General features: G+C 46.4%; 1 protein-coding gene and 1 long non-coding RNA gene across 7 annotated transcripts in view; one reads left to right on the forward strand and one right to left on the reverse strand.

Annotated features, from left to right (window-relative positions):
• The window catches only part of MAPK6 (mitogen-activated protein kinase 6), a 45,770-nt gene extending 38,788 nt beyond the window's left edge, over window positions 1–6,982 (forward strand). For all 4 annotated transcript variants that reach the window (XM_053272162.1, XM_053272161.1, XM_053272163.1 and 1 more), the window contains exons 4-6: window positions 1,353–1,517; window positions 3,295–3,496; window positions 4,481–6,982. In XM_053272162.1, the coding sequence (XP_053128137.1) occupies window positions 1,353–1,517; window positions 3,295–3,496; window positions 4,481–5,579 (1,466 nt within the window). In that variant the 3' untranslated portion in view covers window positions 5,580–6,982. The remainder of the gene's footprint in view (window positions 1–1,352; window positions 1,518–3,294; window positions 3,497–4,480) is intronic.
• Window positions 1,496–19,100, reverse strand: LOC128334823 (uncharacterized). Of its 3 annotated transcripts, none has more exons than XR_008311404.1 (5): window positions 18,888–19,100; window positions 17,105–17,261; window positions 13,749–13,849; window positions 11,917–12,037; window positions 1,496–1,658 (listed from the first exon to the last, which is right to left on the reverse strand). It is a non-coding gene; the product is annotated as an uncharacterized LOC128334823 (long non-coding RNA). The 3 variants fall into 3 exon arrangements; XR_008311406.1 differs by having other exon boundaries at window positions 1,496–1,889; XR_008311405.1 differs by lacking the exon at window positions 17,105–17,261.
• Between the last annotated feature and the right edge of the window lie 2,890 nt (window positions 19,101–21,990).

A 21,990-nucleotide genomic window follows, 5' to 3' on the forward strand; every position in this document is an offset into this window, starting at 1 on the left:
TGTGGACTACAGCTCCCAGAATCCCCAGCTGCAATGGCTTTTGCTTGGGGCTTCTGGGAGTTGTAGTCAGCATAATCTGGGAATCCCCATTAGAGAGACCCCTGCTGTGGGCCCAGCTGGGAAGGCGCATGGGCAGCTGGGAACTGTAATTCTCCTCAGTGCTATCCTCATGGGATATACATTTCCTAGATGCCCATGTGCCTTCCCAGCTGAGCACCTGTTTCTGAGGAAGAGTGCTTCTCTCAGTGCTGGGGATGTGAAGCACTCTGCAGAGTCGGTTACAGTGGCAGCGACCGCCCTCTGTGCAGCCCTGAGGGGGTGCTGCAGACTCATCGGCCTCCCACTCTGGTGCATAGCCCTCTTATGCAGCACCCAGGAATGTGAAGGGCTAACATTTTGTCTCAATTCTTAGCAGTCCATAACACCCAAATGATTTTTGTACCAAAATGTACAGCTATATCAATTTGGTGCCTGTTTGGTATAGATTGAGAAAGTAGGGTCTGAGATGCAGTTTTTTAATAATGGCTTCATTTGCCCATTAAACGAGTGAAATGGTGAAAAGAGATGAGAGATTTCAAAGTCTTCTCACGTTGACTGTGTGTATGCTTATTTGCAATATAAGAACTCTAGCCTCTAAGACAGTGTTTTCCAACAGATGGGGATGAACTACAACTCCCAGAATCCCCAGCTACAATTTATTATGGCTGGGGATGCTGGGAGTTGTAGTTCAGTAACCTCTGGAGCAACCCTGGTTGGGAACCACTGCTCTAAGGTTGTGTATAGCACAGGTCTGCTCAACTTTGGCCTCTCCCCAGCTGTTTTTGGACTACAACTCCCATAATCCCCAGCTACAGTGGTCAATAGCCAGGGATTATGGGAGTTGTAGAACATCTGCAGGAGGGCCGACGTTGAGCCCTGGTATAGAGGAATTGAAGGGCGGTGGTTGACTTGGACTGACCATAACCTTTCAGCCTTGGGATTGGGGACTAGTCAATGGCAGGAACTAGTAACTGTCATATATTGCAGCTACTTCCTGAGTTTGAATGGAAGCATTCCTTCGACCCCCTCCTAATGTTCAAGAAGTGGCCTAGTGAAGAGGGGCCATAGCTCAGTGGCAGAGCATCTGCATTGCATGCAGAAGATCCCAGGTTCAGTCCCTGGCAGCCTCTCCAGGTAGGGCAGTAGGAGAGCATGTGCTGAGCCGCTACCAGTCAGTGCAGGTCGTGCTGGGCTTGGAGGGAGCAACAGTCTGACTTGAGGCTTCCTATGAAACAACATCCAGTGTTTTGTCTGCCTGCTGCAGTCAACTTCTCCTGGGACACCAATAACATGTGTTTCACCTTCATGTTTAGGCGCACATGAACTTGAACAGATGCAGCTGATTCTAGAATCGATTCCTGTTGTGCACGAGGAAGATCGTCAGGAACTTCTTACCGTCATCCCAGTTTACATTAAAAACGACATGACTGAGCCACACAAACCTTTAACTGAGCTGCTCCCAGGCATTAGCCCTGAAGGTAAATTGATCCCGTACGTTCTTCCTTGCGGCTCCTTGGGTGCCCGTCTAATTGGCTTGTGAACTCCCTTGAGACCTTGGTTACGGGTGGTATAAATATAAAATATTTATACGGGTGGTATAAATATATTGAATGGTGAGCCTGTGGACAAGAATTGTTTCCTTTTAAAATGTTTTGGCAGTACTCTGTTCTGGAGCACAATGGAAATTACATGGTTTCTGCCATGTTAACTTCAGACGGCTCTCGGCACAGTGTGTGATGTATTACACAAATGTGGGGGAGTTAGGTGTGAGTGTGTTCGTGTAAATTCTGTTCTCTTGGGGAATTGTTATGTTCTGTAGGAATGTCCTCTTTCCCCTTGGGCTACATGATCTGTTGAGTTAAGCAGAAATTTAGTATTCCAGAGGGAATTGGCCCAGACAACTCCGAAGATGAGAGTTCAGTCCCATCGAGATCTGAACCTAGCCATGCCTTCGTGGGTCAACGTGTTTGCCATAAACCAGTAGCTCTAGTTGCACCTCGTATCTGCCTCTACATGTGCAGGAATGTGGTTCTCTGCAGGCTGCTGCCTTTTGCAACAAGACCTCCCCCACACTGGAAGCAACAGGACAGCTCCTGTGCACACACTCCATCTCACCTGGAGCTTTGGTCCCTGTCTGGTTTTTGAGGCGGCTGTTCTACAAATTGCTCTTGTTCAAACAGGAGGAACATAATGTCTGCATGTAGCCAAGTGTACCCAACAACTATCAGGGCTGGCCCTGGAGGTTGGTTAAGCTGGGCTCTTGCTGAGGGCCCACAGTAGCTCCTGAGGTCCCAGAGCCTATATGGGGAGGTGCTGAGAAGAGGCAGCACTACTTCTTTCTCCCACCTGCCTTCCCCATCCACAAATGGGAATATTCCCATTTGCAGATGCACAATGTGCCATGAAAGACTTTTTCTATAAAGGCAGTAATGCAGAGGACTCTGGGTGTCCATGAGCTGAGGAGGAGAAGCCATCTCTGAGACTTGGTGGTGGTTTCTCCCCTCTCAGCAAGGTGAGGGACACAGCAGCTGCTCCTTCTTGCCTTTGGAGTGGGGGAAGGAGGGGGAAGAGCTAATCCTGCAACCTCACATCTCGCCACCTGAGGTGGAGGGACACGCTACTGGCCTTTCCCTCTTTAATTCTCTTAAAGATCATTTAATCCATTGCCCTGCCAAAGACAGGATGTTTGCCTGTAACATCCTATAACTTCCTTGAATGCCAGTCATATAATCTGCTCTTTCTCACAACTGTTGTTGCTTATACCAGTGATCTAAATAAAAAAGATCCTGTAGTGTGCCACCTAATGGCACATTGGGGAAACAACTTGACTAGCAAGCCAGAGGTTGCCGGTTCGAAGCCACGCTAGTATGTTTCACAGACTATGGGAAACACCTATTCCAGGCAGCAGCGATATAGGAAGATGCTGAAAGGCATCATCTCATACTGCGCACGGGAGGCAATGGTAAACCCCTCCTATATTCTACCAAAGACAACCACAGGCCTCTGTGGTCACCAGGAGTCGACACAGACCCGATGGCACAGTTACCTTTTTGTGTGTGTGTGCCCCCCACCCAGAGAAGAGCAAAATACTGTGCACCACACCAGGGGGAGCAAAGATTGCAGAAAGATGTTAACCTAGGACTGGCACTCCAGCTCCTAAATACTTCGTTCTGGTGCTTGGAAACTTCTGAAACACTTTTAAGCCATGCACACAATAAACTAAGCACAAACTGTTTTGCCTCTTACTCTTTTTAGCACTGGATTTCCTGAAGAAAATACTGACGTTTAGTCCCATGGATAGATTGACAGCAGAAGAAGCTTTGTCACATCCTTATATGAGTATTTATTCCTACCCAACCGATGAGCCTATCTCAAGTCATCCTTTTCACATTGAAGATGAGGTGGACGATATTCTGCTCATGGATGACAGTCACAGCCACATCTATAACTGGGAAAGGTAAACTGCTTTGCAGTCCTATTGCATACTTGTTGCCCTGTTGATACTCGTAATGAAATGGCGTGAGGTGGGAGAAGCATTCCTATGAGGTGAAATAGTATCTTTTGTGCATTGGTTGGATTAGAGTTTTCTACAACCTAATTGTGTAGAACTTTATGGGCAGTGCATTCATTCTGTACCACTGCTGCTTAATTGGCACGGTTGCATACTCCATTGAACGTAACCATTTCCGTTCTCATTAGCTGCAGTCATTTTTAACTGGAGTCCAAGGGATAAGTCCTGTCTGTTCAGGACAAACTGCAGCTAATTGCATAGTAGCATGGAGAGCATCTTCCTCTATTTATTATGCACTGAAGAACATCCAGGGTTTGCCAGAATAGAAGAATGTATGTTGATAACCAACATGTTAAAGGAATGCCCCAGTGGGGTGATTTTAAATAAGGGACTCCTCAAATTACCACTTAGTGAAATTGACAGAGTAGCCAGCAAACCTTCACCAATCTGCCATTATAGTAGCTTTCACACTTGTAATTCTGGAGCATGGCACCCACAGATGTTTAGAAAACAGTATTGTCTAAGTACTCTCTAAATGTGCTATTTGAAAATCAATTTCTGGAGGTTAAAATTAAATGCAGCAGCTTTAAAAAAAATCCATCCTTGTGGGATTGTTTCTTTTGCTTATCTGTTGAGATTCAAGATTCTTCTTTCCTACTCCTAAGAATTCTGCTACAGAATACGTAAAGTATGACACTAGATTCTCAGATCATCTTAACTGGAGTTCTTTCTCCAAACTGTTCTCTGAGGCAAAGAGTAAGTTCTGCTGTCACTGAAAAGCCCCAGAATTAAAGTGCTCTGGAGATTCAGTTAAATACAGTACTGCTAAGCCAAAAACTTGTGTTGAATTATACTGTCTTGGTTGAGAATGTAACATGTAGGCAAATGGATGGCTGTAATTCACTAACAAAAGGCCGTTAACTATTGCAGATACCATGAAAGTCAGTTTTCAGACCACGACTGGCCTGTTCATAATAACTTTGAAGCTGATGAAGTTCAGCGTGATCCAAGGGCTCTTTCTGATGGGACTGATGAGGAAGAAGTACAAGTAGATCCTCGTAAATATTTGGATGGCGACCGTGAAAAGTATCTGGAGGATCCAGCTTTTGATACCCACTTCTCTACTGAGCCTTGCTGGCAATATCCAGATCACCATGAAAACAAGTATTGTGATCTGGAATGTAGCCACACTTGTAATTACAAAATGAGGTCCTCTTCATACCTAGATAACTTAGTCTGGAGGGAGAGTGAAGTGAACCATTACTATGAGCCCAAGCTTATAATAGATCTTTCTAACTGGAAGGAGCAGAATAAAGAAAAATCAGACAAAAAGGGCAAGTCAAAATGTGAAAGGAATGGATTGGTGAAGGCTCAGATAGCTCTTGAGGAAGCCTCACAGCAGTTTGCAGAAAAGGAGAGGGAGAAGAATCAAGGGTTTGACTTTGATTCATTTATAGCAGGAACTATTCAGCTTAGTTTGCAACACGAGTCGACTGAGATTGTTGATAAACTGAATGATCTGAATAGCTCCGTGTCCCACCTGGAACAGAAAGGCATATCCAAGTCGGTAAGCAGAGAGAAACAGGAGAAAGGCATGGCAAATTTAGCCCAGTTGGAAGCACTGTACCAAAACTCGTGGGATAGCCAGCTTGTAAGTAGTGGGGAGGAGTGCTTCCTCATAGACCAGTTTTGTTGCGAAGTCAGGAAGGATGAGCAGATGGAGAAGGAGAATCCATACACCAGTTACCTGGACAGATTTTTTAGCAAGAAAGAAGATACTGAAGTGCTAGAAACTGAGCCAACTGAAGATGGGAAGCTTGGGGAGAAGGAGAGAGAGGGAAGCTTTATCAGCAATAGTGGGGAATTTCTCCTTAATAAGCACCTCGAAGCTATAGGTATTCCACGGTTTCACAGCCCTGTTGGCTCACCACTTAAATCAATACAGGCCACACTAACGCCTTCTGCTATGAAATCATCTCCTCAGATTCCCCATAAAACCTACAGCAGCATTCTGAAACACCTAAACTAAAAAGCAGCAGACATTTCTTTTTATATTCATGAAATGTGTGTTCTTTTTTTAATTGTAAACTTTTTTTTTTTTACTTGAAATCGGATAATGTAACTTTGGTATGGATTTCCTTAGTTTTCTGTTTACCATTGTTTTTACAATCCAGAATTACTTTCTTTACATGACAATTTTTTTTATAACCGGTATGTCGTTTGCACACACAGGTAAAGAACAGCCAAACAATGCAAATTGCAGGAGGAAACATGAAAATGCACTAAACCAGGGGCTCTCAAACTTGAGTCCCCAGATGTTGGTGGACTGCAACTCCCATCAGCCCCACCCACAGTAGCGGAGGCTCATGGGAGTTGTAGTCCACCAACATCTGGAAACCCAAGTTAGAAAGCCCCTGCATTAAACAAAGTAGAAACACTCTGTTTTAAACAGTTGTCCGTGTTTTGCAGAAGAAAAATAAGAACCTTGCCTTGAAAATTACACAGTGAGACTATACATATTTGCATGAAAATATCTATTTTTCCCTGAAACATTTTTTCATTCATATGTATTTTAGAACTTTTCATACTGTACACATTTCTTAGACACATGATACCAGCAGCAACTGAAAATGAATGCAGAATTTGGTACGCATGTGTTATCTACCTCAAGGTAACAGCAGTATGTGGCAAACCATTAACCACCCCTAGTGCTTTTTCATAATGCACTTCTATTTAGCCAGCATTATTGTAGTAGGTGGTATTATGGAAAAAATCATTCAATATTTATAAATATTCCGGTATGCATTCTTTATAGTGGAAATGTTAATATGCAGCATTTTTATTTATTTTAGCAGATTATATTTTCTGTAATGATAGAAAGTCAACTTAAAAATTTTTGAACTTGCTTTACAGATAAAGTTCTTGTTAGCACTATGGTTTATTGCCGACATAGCTGAGATAGAGATGAAATAACATCCCCCTTATTCTGAGGTGATCCTTATGAGTTTTTTTTTAATGAGACTTCACTTCAAATAAGGCACTCACTGTGTATAGGAATTTGCAATTTGGAGGTGCTTGATCTCTCTACAAAGAAATTAGGAATTGTTTTATTATAAAATGCTCCTAGAAGTCTTAATTGTGTGTTAATTTTTTAAGAAACTTTTGTAATGTTAGTTGTGTGCATGGAAACGATTAAGGTACAACATTACTGTAGGTTAAAAGTTCTATATGTCGGGCATTTTGTTTTTACTGAATGATGCCATTGTTCCATCCCCCAAGCAAGCATGAGTATAATTAGGTTAAATGTAGCATGTAGCATCTCAGTCTCCTGACAGTTTGTTTTGCCTTCTGGGTTTTTTTTATGGGAAACTATGTATCATTGGCTCCCCTGTTTAAAGAAAGAAACAAATAAAACATGGCCAGCGAAAATGACTCTTGTCTGTCGTGGGAGTGCCTCGTATAGCCTTGAGCATTGCAGAAGATCAGCAGGAGTTTTGTGCTCGTTCCCTGGTCGAGGGAAGGGAAACGGAAACCTTTCTGGTGTGTGCTGTCCTGCATACCAAGCAAACCGTAAAGCTTCCAGATTGCTCTGAAGGAGGCTCCATGGGCGATCCCTATGAGGTGTGAATGTGGCTCCCTGATCTGAAGCACACTGGCTGAATGAAAAGAAGCTGCATGTTTGAAATCAACAGGATGGCCTCTCGTTTAAGGTGAAAATAGAACTAGCCAGCTAAAAAAAAAAAAAAGCAAAGTAGCTGCTGTCCTGCTCCACATCTCATGATTTTAAAAAGTAGGACTTGGTAACAAGTAGACACCAGGAGGTTGTTCTCATGAGCAGCCTCATGGTGTCTGCTTGTTACCAAGTCCAACTCTTTCTCACAAGCAGCCAAAGCTGCTCTTGTGGGGTGCCGGCATCCGTGTGGATCCCCGCGTTCCTGCCCATCCTAACCCCGCTCCCAAGCCTGGCTCTTAGCTGAGGTTAAGGGAGCAAGCACTCCCTTAACCCAGCTTGCCAGGCTTGTGTGTCCCCATGGAGCAGAGAAGCCACAGATGGGTGTCTAGAGCACCCATCTGATGGACTCTCCCAAGGCACTGCATTCACCGTGTGGGATATGTGGAGGTCAGGAAAACGGGTCCTGGCCTCTGTTGCTTCACGCTGCTGGGAGCAGTGCTGGTTGGAGGCATAATGAGAGACCATCCTGGGGGAGAGTAGGTTGAACCCTGCCTTCCCCTGCTGCCCACCTGGCTGTGTGAATGGGCTCTATGAGTGGTATTCGTTAGGTCATGGACACCCAAAATGCCGAGTCCCATTGCATGGATCTTGTGCTAAAGGACTGCTGCAGAAGTGCATGTAGAGAAATCTGCTTTAACAGATTTCTGCGCTTGGTGACACTGACCAAGTGCAGTATTCTGTAAATGGTTATGGGTTGCATAATGCATTTCCTTTCTAATTTGCGTCCGACTTTGTGTGTGGGGGTCTGTCTCCACTTTCCCCTTGCTGATACTATATTTACTGACTTTGCTGCTCCAGTTAATCCTAAATACTTGGCCTATACTCTGAGAGTGCATATGATCTCTTGCTGGCTCTGGTATGTGAAGTGTGTTGTCTTAAGGTCTTGGGACATGAGTAGGAATTGGAAGCCTTTGGAGTCTTTCCCATTTCTGTTTGAACTTGGCATTTAACCAGAAGTTAAGGGCTTAATTTTGGGGTTGTATGAGAGAACACTAGGCAGCTTGGGCTTCTAGCCACTCTAGATCACCTTTCTTGAACACTTCTTAAAATATATTGTAAATAATATCACCTAAACAGTCCATTCTTACACAACTGCATCCACTTGGGTCCTTGCTACAACACTCTTTGGACATAGCTAGCTTGTAAGTTGACTTTCTCCATTCTTCTATTAAGAACAGCCCTGCTATAGATCAGGCCCAAGGCCCATCCAGTCCAGCATCCTGTTTCACACAGTGGCCCACCAGATGTCTCTGGAAGTCTACAGGCAGGAGTTGATGGCGTGCCCTCTCTCCTGCTGTTAACTCCCTTGCAACTGGTACTCAGAGGCATCCTGCCTTTGAGGCTGGAGGTGGCCTATAGCCCTCCGACTAGTATCCATTGATAGACCTCTCCTCCATGAAGTTATCCAAACCCTTCTTAAAGCCATCCAGGTTGTTGGCTGTCACTACATCTTGTGGCAGAGAATTCCACAAGTGGATTATGCATTGTATGAAAAAGTACTTCCGTTTGTTGTTCCTAGATTTCCTGGCAATCCATTTCATGGGATGACCCCTGGTTCTAGTGTTATGTGAGAGGGAGAAGGATTTCTCTCTATCCACTTTCTCCACACCATGCCTACTAAGGTCTCCGTTGTAGAATTTAATAGGCCTGTTATTTCTATCCAGTCTTGCTTCCTGGCAACCAATGGGATTCTTCTGCAAACGGATGGCAAACATAAGCCTTTCTTCCATATTGTGCAGAACACAATTGCTGAAGGTTTGACTGTGTGTCTGCCAATTTCATATTCTGCCAAATGTTAAGTGATAACAGTCCTTGTCTCTAAGCTCTGTTTTCAAGGGAAACACCTATCTTGAGGATCACTGAGTACAGGGCTGCTAATAGAGCCTATGTAACAGAACGTATCTGTTGCAACACAAATAAATGAGCTTTCCTCCATCTCTCGGAGTGTTTGGGAGAACAGACTTGAAAACAAAGTAACTAGTATACATAAATATCTGCAGGGACCCATCGTGGGAAACCCAGTCACAATAGAGTACAAGGTGGATGCTGGCAAGTCCTTGAATACGTGGGATCCATGCAATTCTCAGCAGTGGGCTTGTACTACAGAATGTTCCATAGGACGTCTAAGTTGCAAGGGACTTTGTAGGTCATCTTGGCCAACACTCAGGAGTGAAACAGCCACAACAGGGGTAGGTAACCCTGGCTCTCCAACTGGGGAATGATGTGAACCACTACCTAATGCAGAAGCATCCAGGTTTCTTCCAGTGGGCTCAGGTATCAAATTTGGCCACCATCCACAAAAGGTTTATGTGACATCAGTGGTTCTAGTCCTGCCCCCACAGGAGCAACAGGGAACAAGCCTGCCCCTATGTGATAAAGGTAAAGTTGTGCCATTGGCTTGGTGCCAACTCCTGGTGCCCACAGAGCCCTGTGGTTTTCTTTGGTAGAATGCAGGAGGGGTTTACCATTGCCATCTCCTGTGCAGTATGAGATGATGCAGAAGGGCACATTCTGAAAGGAGTCTTCCTCAGCAGGCCACTTTATTAGCTCGTGACCCTTTCTTAACAAAGAGGTTCTTACATAGGAAACTGCCATATACTGAGTCAAACCACTGGTCCATCTAGCTCAGTATTGTCTACTCCAGGGATTCTCAGTGTTGGGTCCCCAGATGTTATTGGACTTTGACTCCCATAATCCCCAACCAAAGGCCCACAGGGCTGGGGATTATGGGAGTTGAAGTCCAATAACATCTGGAGACCCAACACTGAGAATCCCCGCTCTTCACAGACTGGCAGCAGCTTCTCCAAGGTTACAGGCAGGAATCTCTCTCCTATCTTGAAGATGCCAGGGAGGGAACTTGGAACCTTGGAGCAAGCATGTAGATGCCCATCTGCTAAGGGGAATATCCTACAGTGCTCACAATTGTGGACTCCCATTCAAATGTAAATCAGAGTGGACCCTGCTTAGCAAAGGGGACAATTCATGCTTACTCCCATACGACCAGCTCTCGTCCCAACCATGTCCCTCTCTCCCTTGGTATGGCCAGTGGAATGAACAAAAGCCCCTCCTCTGGGCCACACCACAACAAGCTTTTCAAGTCTCTGTGGTTTCAAAGCCACATTGGGCACATCTAAGCAGTAGCACAGTCCTGCAGATCCTGACCAAGAGGTGCATGCCGATTAATACCAAGAACCTACGCAGTTAGGCTTGGGCAAGGTTTTCCCCCTCCACACACACACTCTCACACTCACACACTCAGTTGATGAAACCACTGTATCACATATACACACACAGCCAGAAAATGGGCATAGATAAGCACTCATTCTGAACTGATACAATGGGCTACACAACGTGATCCAATGATGCGATCTCTGGTTAGTGATTTGATTTGTATGCCTCCATCTTGGCAGCTTGATCTCAGTCACATCTACATGCAAAACCCATTGCACTGTTTAAAGCAGGACTGCTCAATTTGCCACCCCACCTGGAGGCTTTACACACAGGGCTTCTGCCCCGAATCTCCTTCAGAAGAGAGAGTGTCTGTTCACACACCAGCCAAACTTACCCCAAAGCCCCTTTGAGACTCTTGGACCCACTACACACACACAAACTGGGCTTTGTGATGCGAATTCTTGCTTATCTCAGCGTATGTCTGGGGTTTTAAAATGCTGGGGTTTTTAAGCTACTTTTTCTGAAAACCCTGGAGCAAATGGGAGAGGCATTGGTGTAGAATCATTAGCATGATAAGAGGCATGCTCTCTTCAGAAATGCAGATCTATCTCTGCAGGAACTCTCTCCCCACCCCACCCCACCCGCTAGAAGGAAAACATGGAACATGCCATGTGGACTTGTTTCAAAAGAAAACCAAGAGCAGAGGGGAGGGGCTGTTTCCCTCAAGTATCCTTGAAAGTGGCTTCGCTCAACGTTTACCCTGAAGCCAAGTTCGAATAACTCCCTGAAGATGTTGGCCTACAACTCCCATAATCCCTGGCTACTGACCACTGTGGCTGGGTGTTATGGGAGTTGTAGTCCAAAAACAGCTGGGGAGGGGGGCAAAGTTGAGCAGGCCTAGTTTAAAGCCGCTGCCACCCTTCCTCAAAGCTATCCCTTGCTACCAAAGACTCCACCAGTTCACACCATCATTAATGGGGGTGCAACAAATGTCCTACCCAGCTTTGGGAACTGTGTTCACTCCCCATTTTGGGTTGTGTGCTAGCAAAAACCTCGGTGAGTTGGGGTGGTTGCCAGAACCTGAGGGGTATACTTGTGGGTCAAACAGGCCGTAACCCAAAATTTGGCTTTTTAAAAAGCCAATCTGGCAACTTTCCTTCTATCCTGTTAAAAGTGCTGGGGAGGCTGGCACCGGAAGGCTGATGGGAGTTGTAGTCCGGCAACATCTGGGGAGGGGACCCAGGTTTGAGAACCCCTATAAAATCGGAAGCTGCCATATATTGAGTCAGACCACCGGTCCATCTAGCTCAGTATTGTCTGCACAGACTGGCAGCGGCTTCTTCAAGGTTGCAGTCTTATTTCAGCCTTATCTTGGGGTTGCCAGGAGGCTTTACAGGCACGGCTGTTAACCCGAATTTCCTCCGGAAGAGAGAGTGTGCATTCACACGCCAGCCAAACTTACCCTGAAGTCCATTCGAGATCCTTGGACCCGCTCCACACACAAATCGGGCTTTGTCTTCCGAATTCTAGCTTATCTTGATATATTTCCAGCTTCTTAAAATCCTGGTTTTAAGAGAGTTTTTCTGAAAATGCCAGAGCAAATAGGGAGAGGCACTGACTTAGAAGCATTAATATGATAAGAAGGATACAGTCTTTGGGAATGCAGATAGAGGCTTTAGAAATCTCCCCACTCCCCCATTGGCTAGAAGGAAAACTCAGAGGCATGCGATGTGAACCTACACCAAAATAAAACCCAAGAGCAGAGGGGAGGGGCTGCTTCCCTCAATGCCACGAGGGTAATTCCAAGTGGCTTTGCTCAACATTTACCCCGCAGCATGAAGCCATGTGCGAATAACTCCCAGGGAGGGAACTTTGAACCTTCTGCATGCAAGCACACAGCTGCTCTTTCCTGATCAGCCCCATCCCCTAAGGGGAAAACTTACAGTGCTCACACATCTCCCATTCCAATGCAAACCAGGGCAGACCCTGCTTAGCAAAGGGGGAAAAGTCATGCTTGCTACCACAAGACCAGAAGAGTAAATCCTATTGATTTGAATGCAACTTGCTTTTAAGAACAAAAGAACAGCCCTGCTGGATCAGGCCCAAGGCCGATCTAGTCCAGCCTAGTCCAGCATCCTGTTCCACACAGTGGCCCACCAGATGCCTCCGAGAAGCTCCCAGGAGGCAGTGGGCTTCTCCCAAGCATGTTTACTTTTGAGCAAACATGCTTGGGATTGCACTATAAAATAAAATAATATCCTCCCCCACTTCTTCTGGTTTGAAACTCACTGCAGGAAATGACTACCATGTGCTTAACAGAACACCCAAGAAAGTACTTCGACTGTGTTTTCTCTTGCACTTCACTAATTATAGTTTTGGTGTGACCAAAATTGTATGAAAAGACTAACAGATTTATTATGACTCACGTGTTGACGTGGGCAACGCTTTCGAGAGGGTGTGCTTTTCGCAATGGCTCTGCAAACTGGTACAGGGGCATTTCTCAGAAATGATTCAGAAGCAGATGGGTTTGTTTGCTTAAGTTGTGCTGTCAGTATGTCGCTCCCATTTAGGATTGAATACAGGGTTTGGGTGTATTTCTTTCCTTCCTTCCTTTAATAGCACCAGAGTTCTTGCCATTTTAGTCATGCCCAAATCATCTCACATCTTGGTTCTGCTCATCTACCGTTTTGTCAAGCTTGAAACAAAGCCAATGTCTTCGGCAAAGTTTGCATTTGGTCAACCACCGGAGTGAGTTTTGTTGGTCCTAAAATATGTCTCTTGCCTTTCTGTACTAAGATACAGACAAAGCGTCAAACCCAATAAATTCTAATTTACAAACCACCAGCTGCAGAAGGCTTCCAAATATAAAACGAACTGAAAGAGTAAACGGAAGCAGCGTCACAACTTCAGTACACTTCACTTCGTCACCTGTCCGTCTCTGTTTTGCCTTATTTTATTTTATTTTTAAAATAGTTATCCTCTTTCTATACCGCCTGATATAGATATTGCTAGGTGGCACACAAATTGAAAAAATTCATATGGGAATGCAGAGCCTGAGGCAGGCTCCAGGGAGGAATTCCAGCATCAGGGGGCAGTAACCAAGAAGGCCCTGTTCTCTCCTGATTACCTTCCCACCTCATCTCAGTTAGGGATATAGGCGTAGGAATCCAGCCAATGCGTTTCCAGGAAATGATTCTTAATGAAAATAGCCTGAAAATAGGACATATTGGGGCTATTCACATGACCACATGTGCAGGTGGGTGCGGGGGGGAAGGGAGGCAGGGATCAACCTACCTTCTGCCCACAGGTCCGCTGGCTACTTCTGGATAGTTCTGGTAAACGAGGGCAATGGGGCAGCAGGGAGGTGCGTGGCCGCCCCGAAGGACTTTGGAAAACTGGAGCGCCAGTGAAGGAAGAGTAGAGGGAGAAGTAAGTGCACCCTTCCCCACCCTTAAAGCAGCAAAACATCCCTCCCACCTTTGAACCACCCCTGCCCGGTTCCATGCACATCCCTAGCTTCGGAGCTGGGTTTAGCACCGCATGGCCTCCAGGATCCACAGGGATCCTGACAGTTCTCATGGGCAGCCATGTCCAGGCTTGGCTACTTGTGAGAACAGCTTCATTATGTACAGATGGAAGGAAGAGCGATCTGGAAGCGAGGGGCTGGAAACGGAGAAACTGCCCCTGCTGTCTGAACAGTCATTGAGTTGATAAGTTCCCTCTCTGGCTTCTCCAGGATAGGGCTGAGAGAGATTCCTGCCTGCCACCTTGGAGAAGCTGCTGCCAGTCTGTGAAGACAATACTGAGCTAGATAGGCCGATGGTCTGACTCAGTATCTGGCAGCTTCCTAGGTTCCTCTGTCAACGCCAGCCTGCAGGCAAGAAAGAAGAAAACCCTAATTTTACAGGTGGGCCTTTGACTGCAATGAACAGTTTTGTTGGCTATATGGCCTGGGCGATGAACATTCTGGATGGAGAGAGGGCAAAAGAAAGTGAAGGTGGGGTGTTTTCATTCGGATCGTGATCGTAAGTGATAGTGTGCGCCCCTGCTTTGAAGGTGGAAATGAAGGGAGAACGGAAGCAGTGAAGCGAGGGTGCCTGCCCGCCCAGCAGCTGTTCATTAGCAACAGGACACCACAGTTGTCTTGGTGTCTCTGAAGGGCTGCTCCCTGTGGATGGCTTGGAAGCATATGAGAGAGCGTCAGCAAAATTCATGGAGGACAGGTCTATCAATGGCTACTAGTCTGGAGGCTGTGGGCCACCTCCAGCATCAGAGGCAAGATGCCTCTCAACACCAGGTGCCGGGGAGCCACAGCAGGAGAGAGGGCATGTGGGCTTCTCAAAGGCATCTGGTGGGCCACTGTGTGAAACAGGATCCTGGACTAGATAGGCCTTGGGCCTGATCCAGCAGGGCTGTTTTTGTGATCTGAGTTACTAAGCAGGGCCTTGATAGATCACCTGGGACTCTTGTGTAGTATACCATCCTTGTGTGAACCATTGGAGAGGAGAGCTGGTCTTGTGGTAGCAAGCATGACGTGTCCCTAGGGTTGCCAACATTTCATTGCCAGAATAAGGGACACAGGTTTGGGGGGTGGGGGGGCTGGCTGGGGTGTGTGTGTGCGTGTGTGCAGTGGTAAGATCCTGCGTATCATTGATGTATATGCTATTGAATTAAATGCAATTGAATAATGCCAGCATTGTTATTATTTAGAACATATTCCCGTTATCCCACTTTTCAACCAAAAACTTCTCAAAATAAGACGCTGCTCTCCCCTCCACCAAAATGAGGAACAAATGCTGCCCCTATAGGGACCAGCATTTCATCCCTGAAATGAGGGATGCCCCACATAATGAGGGACAGTTGGCAACCCTACTGGTCCTCTTAGCTAAGCAGGGTCTGCCCTGGTTGCTTATGAATGGGAGACTTCATGTGCGAGCATTGTAAGAGATTCCCCTCAATGGGATGGAGCCGCTCTGGGAAGAGAATTGCCACTTTAAAAGGTGTCTCTTTGCTCAGTTAGCAGGGGTTACTAGCTAGTCTAGGCCTCAACCACAGGTTCATGTGCCACCCTCTTGCCATAGCACCCCTCTTCCACACAAGAGGGGGCAGTTGCCACTGAAATCAAGAAGCAGGGGAAGACGAATGACTGCAGGAGGATAACCTTCCAGTGAATTTCATACCAGGGAGGAAATTAACCTTGAACAGGAGGGCAAGGGGAAATAGGTGGCATGTGTGTGGTTGCTAGGCAACCGTACAGCATCCTGTATTTGCTTCCTTTTAATCGGGAAGCTATAAAAGACAGTTGCCGAGAAACCATGCATCTAATTCTGCCTATCTCAAGTTTAGTTATTGGAAAGCTGTACCTATGTTGCTAGGGCTAGCTGGTGATCTGCTGGAGGATGGGGCCGTAACTCAATGGTAGAGCATCTGCTTTGCATGCAGAAGGTCCCAGGTTCAGTCCCTGGCTGAGTCTCCTGGTAGGCCTGGGAGAGACTCCTACCTGAAACCTTGCAGAGCTGCTGCCAGCCAGTGTAAAGTTGTGTCGTCGAATTGGTGTCACCTCCTGGCGAACACCGAGCCATGTGGTTTTCTTGGGTAGAATACAGGAGGGGTTCACCATTGCCATCTCCTGCACAGTATGTGATGGTGCCTTTCAGCATTTATTTGTTTGTTTGTTTGTTTGTTTGTTTGTTTATTACATTTATATCCTGCTCTTCCTCCAAGGAGTCCAGAGCAGTGTACTACATACTTAAGTTTCTCCTCACAACAACCCTGTGAAGTAGGTTAGGCTGAGAGAGAAGTGACTGGCCCAGTCACCCAGCAAGTATCATGGCTGCTGCCCATGGCTGTTTCATGGCTGTTTCCTCATCTGGGAAACATACCAGCGGGGATTCGAACCGGCAATCTCTTGCTCCCTAAGCATGTTACTTCCCTGCTGCGCCATTAGGTGGTGCCAGTGTAGAGCAGGGATTCTCAGCATTGGACTTCAACTCCCATAATCTCCAGCCCCAGGGGCCTTTGGCTGGGGATTATGGAAGTTGAAGTCCAATAACATCTGGGAACCTAACGTTGAGAATCCCTGGTGTAGAGGACACACTATATAGTCAATACTGAGCTAGATGGACAAAGGGTACAGGGCAGCATCCTATGTTCTTATGAGGTCAGAACCCTTTGTGGACTGACAGTTGCCCACCCCTCAGCCATACCCAAGACCACTATGCCAACTGGCTTATCTGTCATCTGGCCACCCTATTGTAATCAAGGCAAGGGTGACTCTAGAACGACTAGTTTGTGGGCACAAAGATGTGGCTAAGATCATTATTAGGGAAGTGAGGTTTCTGCTGTGCCTTGAATATAGAGGTAAGGTAGTCAATGTTTTTAATTTACCTTATTAATGAAGCTTGCTTGCAGTTTTCAAAACTATTCCACAATGGGCCAGATTCGTCTTGGAAAATACTCTTTGGACTAGGCCAAACCTTCCAGTCTACTTTCCAGGTTAGTTTTCTCTACCTGCTCAAGGCCATGTGGCAGGAAAGACTGTGGTGAGGACGCAGACCGGCCAGTCCCAGGCAGGGGAAAGTTGCAGGAGAGACGACCCTGCCTCCCATCCACCCATGCAGCCCTGCACCCATGCAGCCCTGCACACTCACCCAGAAGCCCAGTTCCTGGCCAGGAAGGAAGTGAAGAGGTTGGCCAGGCTCCTGGGAGGCTGGAGGACTCTCCTATTTTTCTGGCTGCGATGGCTTCCTTGCGGCTTGTTCTGGGGTAGATGAGTGAGTGACTGAGGCTTCCTTAAACCATGGAGGCCTTTAAAAAATAATTAATTCAAGCTATAGAATTGTAATAGACTATGACTGTATGGTCTAGGCTTTCCAAATCCGGGTGCCTAATTTGCATCTCATGTCAATTGACTTGGAAATAATTTCTGAGCAGAATCGTGACCGCACGTTTTGCTCCATAACTCCACTTCTACAAGGGCTAGAGCTTAGCTTTAAAAACAAAAACAAAAAGGAAGCTGAAATGTGTGCAAATCTGGGTGGGCTAAGCAATCTGGGTAAGATGCTTAAAATCCGGCTGAAACCCGAAATTCTGGGGGGCATGGCAACTCTAGTATTGCCTGACATTTTGGTTTAAAGTTCCAGGTTGGTGGGTGAGGTCAGAGCAGGGTAATATGGGGGGGTGGGAGTGCCCGCTACCCCTTGGCATCATCCCTGAATAAAGATGCTAAAAGTAAGGATTTCTCATTCTCCACTGAGCTACAGCCCCATCCCCAAAGGGGAGTACCTTACAGTGCTCGCATGTAGGCTCCCATCCAAATTGAAACCAATGTGGGACCTGCTTAGCAAAGGGGACAATTCATGTTCGCTCCCACACAACCAATTCTGCACAGGAAATGCTCCTACGGCTACGAAAATCTATAAGTGCTCAAAGTAGTTGACACAAAAACGTAAATAACTAAGGTGGTCCCCTGTCCCAAAATGGCTCACAGTCTAAAAAGAAACATATTACTCCTGTATTGAAGGAGCTGCACTGGCTGCCAATATGTTTCCAGGCAAAATACAAGGTGTTAGTTATAACCTATCAGGCCCTAAATGGCTTGGGCCCTTGGTATTTAAGAAAACGTCTTCTTCGTCATGAACCCCACTGCCCACTGAGATCATCAGGAGAGGTCCGTCTGCAGTTGCCACTGGCCCGTCTGGTGGCTACTCAGGCACAAGCCATCTCTGCTGCTGCCCTGAGGCTTTGGAATGCGTGCCCTACTGGAAAAAGAGCCTCCCCATCTCTGACAGCTTTTAAAATGTCTTTAAAGATGCATCTGTACACCCAGGCTTTTAATTAATGTTGTTTTAATGATTTTAATGCTGTTTTAAAACATTATTTTAAAATTTTAAAATTTTTGTGTTTTAACTGATGTTTTACTTTTTCTGTTTTTAGATAGATAGATAGATAGACAGACAGACAGACAGACAGACAGACAGACAGCTAGATAGATAGATAGATAGACAGACAGATAGATAGATAGATGGATAGATGGTGGACACCAGTAACAACCACTGGAAAGATGATGTGCTGAGCTTGGATAGGGCCTGTTGCTCTCTCCCTGCTAAATATAAGAGAATCACTCCTTTATAAGGTGCCTCTTTGCTCAGTTAGCAGGGATTGGATACTGTGACATGTAATACAGCATAGCACTTCCCCACTGTTTATATCTCCTAATCTAGTCCGAAGTGGAAACATCGGCACTTGAGCCCTGGTGTGGAATCGGATTCAGATTACTAGCCCTCTTCTCTCTCCCTTCTAAATTATGACCTTTTGCAAACTGCCAGAGTGGGCTTGCTTTGGAGCTGAGTTTCTAAGACAAGCCTTACCGCCACATCATGATCACCATGGCTATCTGACATCACGCCCCCCACCGCCGATGACGCAACCTACCTATACAGCTGCCTTCAGAGCGCATGAAAATGCTCATGGAGAGACGTTCATGTTTCCATGTTTCCGCAGGCTGCACAGTAGTTCAGGGTTGTGTGCAGACTCCTCCTTGTCAAGTGAAGTGTGTCACTCTTCATGCTGTGAGACTGAGCGTGATCAGTGTCAATGCCCCATTCTGGAGGCTGACCTTCTTGAGAGGTCCCGAATGGCTCAGCAAGCGTCCTCAGCTACAGGTTGACTCATCCCTAGCAGTTGCTAAATATATATTCTTAGTCAGAACAAGCTTTCAGTATTTGTTAAGCGGCTGGCTGCTCGGTCGCAGCAGGTATGTGGGGAAGGTGTTGGATATGATGATTGGAAAATGAAGTGTTACATTGGGGGTTCAGAAGTACCTTAAAGCACTACCCTTGCTCTACGCTGAATATAACCTGAGACAGAGAAATGTACATAGGAAGCTGCCTTATATCAAGGCAGACCACTGGTCCATCTAGCTCAGTATTGTCTACACAAGGGATTCTCAACGTTGGGTCCCCAGATGTTATCGGACTTCAACTCCCATAATACCCAGCGCCAACGGCCTTTGGTTGGGGATTATGGGAGTTGAAGTCCAATAACATCTGGGGACCCAACGTTGAGAATCTCTGTTTCTACAAGGTTACAGGCAGGAGTTTCTCTCAGCCCTATCTTGGAGATGCTGCCAGGGAGGGAACTTGGAACCTAGATGCCCTTCTCAGAGCAGTCCCATCCCCTAAGAGGAATATCTTACAGTGCTCACAGATGAAGACTCCCATTCAAATGCAAACCAGGGCAGTCCTTGCTTAGGAAAGCAGACAATTGGTGCTTGCTAACACGCAGTAGGGAAATGACTTGACCAGCAAGCCAGAGGCTGCCGGTTCAAATCCCCGCTGGTATCTTTCCCAGACTATGGGAAACACGTATATTGGGAAGCAGCGATCTAGGAAGGTGCTGAAAGGCATCATCTCATACTGCGCAGGAGGAGGCAATGGTAGATCCCTCCTGTACTCTACCAAAGACAATCACAGGGCTCTGTGGTTGTCAGGAGTCAACCCTGACTTGATGGCGCACTTTACCCTTACCACAAGTCCAGCTCTCTTCCCTTTGACCAAAAGGTGTGAGAAAAGACCTCATCCATCCATCCTGGACTAGCTTATAGGATTTTGGTGGGATTCCTCAGTAGTCATAGTAAGCAATAACATTTAAGAATTACATGTTTCAGTCCTAATATTATTTTGCAATTCATCACTTTCAGGAAACGATTCATAGGAATGTAGTAAAAACTGCCTTATATCGAGTCAGACCCTTGGTCCATCTAGCTCAGTAGTGGCTACACTGACGGCAGAGGCTCTCCAAGGTTTCAGGCAGGGATTGAACCTGGGACCTTTTCCCAGACTTAACCAGAGATGCTGCCAGGGATTGAACCTGGGACCTTCTGCATGCAACTACATTACATGTCAAAGTGCCCAGTTTTAATCCTCCCCCCCCCCCCACCTTTTAGCAGAATCCAATTGATTAAACCTGGACCCTTTTCTCCTTGCCTGTGTGTCCTTCAGCCTGCTGTGCAGTCCTTCCCAGGGACCTGGGCCTCAACTGTGTCCACAAAGAGATTGCCTGGCTCTTCTGACACGGCCAAGAAGACAGTGTCGTGACATTCTCAGCTGTTGCTGCCACTGGAGAGCTTGCGGACCTGAGGTACTGGGCCTCTGAAGCCTCTTGTTCAGGCCAGCTAGCTTTACTGGCTAAATTAAGCACGGATCCTCCACTAACCTATTGGCAAAGAACCAAGGTTGTTGCTACGTGGTGATTAAATAGACCCGTGACTTGTTCAAAAGTGACAGGCTGGAATCTGCTTCCAGGCTCATTTTAAAGGGAAGTGTCATGGTGGGTCGCTCAGTGGAAGAGCATCTGCTTTGCTTGCAGAAGGTCCCAGGTTCAAGCCCTGGCAGCCTCTCCGGGTAGGGCTGGGAGAGACTCCTGCCTGAAAACTTGGAGACCCACTGCCAGTCAGTGTAGGAAACACTGAGCTAAACAGACCCGCGGTCTGACTTGGTATAGGGACATAGGAACCTGGGAAGCTGCCATATACTGAGACAGACCACTGGTCCATCTAGAACAGCCAGGGCTGCTCAACTTCAACCATCCTGCAGATATTGGCCTACAATTCCCATAATCCCTGTATATTGACCACTGTGACTGGGGATTATGGGAGTTGTAGTTCAAAAACAACTGGGGGGGGCCTAAGTTGAGAAGGCCTGACACAAACTGGCAGCGGCTTCTCCAAGGCTGCAGGCAGGAATCTATCTCAGCCCTATCTTGGAGATGGCAGGGAGGGAACTTGGAACCTAGATGCTCTTCCCAGAGTGGCTCCATCCCCTAAGGGGAATATTTTACAGTGCTCACATGTAGTCTCCCATTCAAATGCAACCAGGACAGACCCTACTTAGCTAAGGGGACAAGTCATGCTTGCTACCACAAGACCAGCTCTCTTCTCTTAAGGCAAGCTTCTTGTGAGGATGGGGCCATAGCTCAGTGGTAGAGCATCTCTTTTGCATGCAGAAGGACCCGGGTTCAGTCCCTGGCAGCATCTCCAGGTAGGGTTGGGAGAGACTCCTGCCTGAAACCTTGCCTTGGAGAGCTGCTACCAATCAGTGTAGACAGTCCTGAGCAAGATGGGCCAATGGTTTGACTTGGTGTAAGCCAGCCAATGGTTTGACTCGGTGATTTCCAGACCCCTCACCATCTTGGTTGCCCTTCTCTGAGCCTGTTCCAGTTTATCTTTTCTTTTTCTTTTTTTAGATTGAGCCCTTTGGGGACAGGGAGCCATTTTATTTATTTTTATTTATGTAAACCGCTTTGGGGACTTTTGTTGAAAAGCAGTATATAAATATTTATCGTATTCATCTCAGAGACACAGGCTTTTTATATACAAGTATGTCACTTTCCCAATAAACCTGACTTGCTTTTGAGCCTTAGACCTCGGGCTCAAGATACTCTTTCATGGGCTTGCTCCTCTTACACACGCTTTCTCTGCTATAATTGGGGCAGACTAAACTTCTCCCCTCCAACATTTACCTGGTTTATCTTGCCT

Source organism: Hemicordylus capensis, chromosome 10 (genome assembly GCF_027244095.1).
Source record: "Hemicordylus capensis ecotype Gifberg chromosome 10, rHemCap1.1.pri, whole genome shotgun sequence".
Classification (NCBI taxonomy): Eukaryota; Metazoa; Chordata; class Lepidosauria; order Squamata; family Cordylidae; genus Hemicordylus; species Hemicordylus capensis.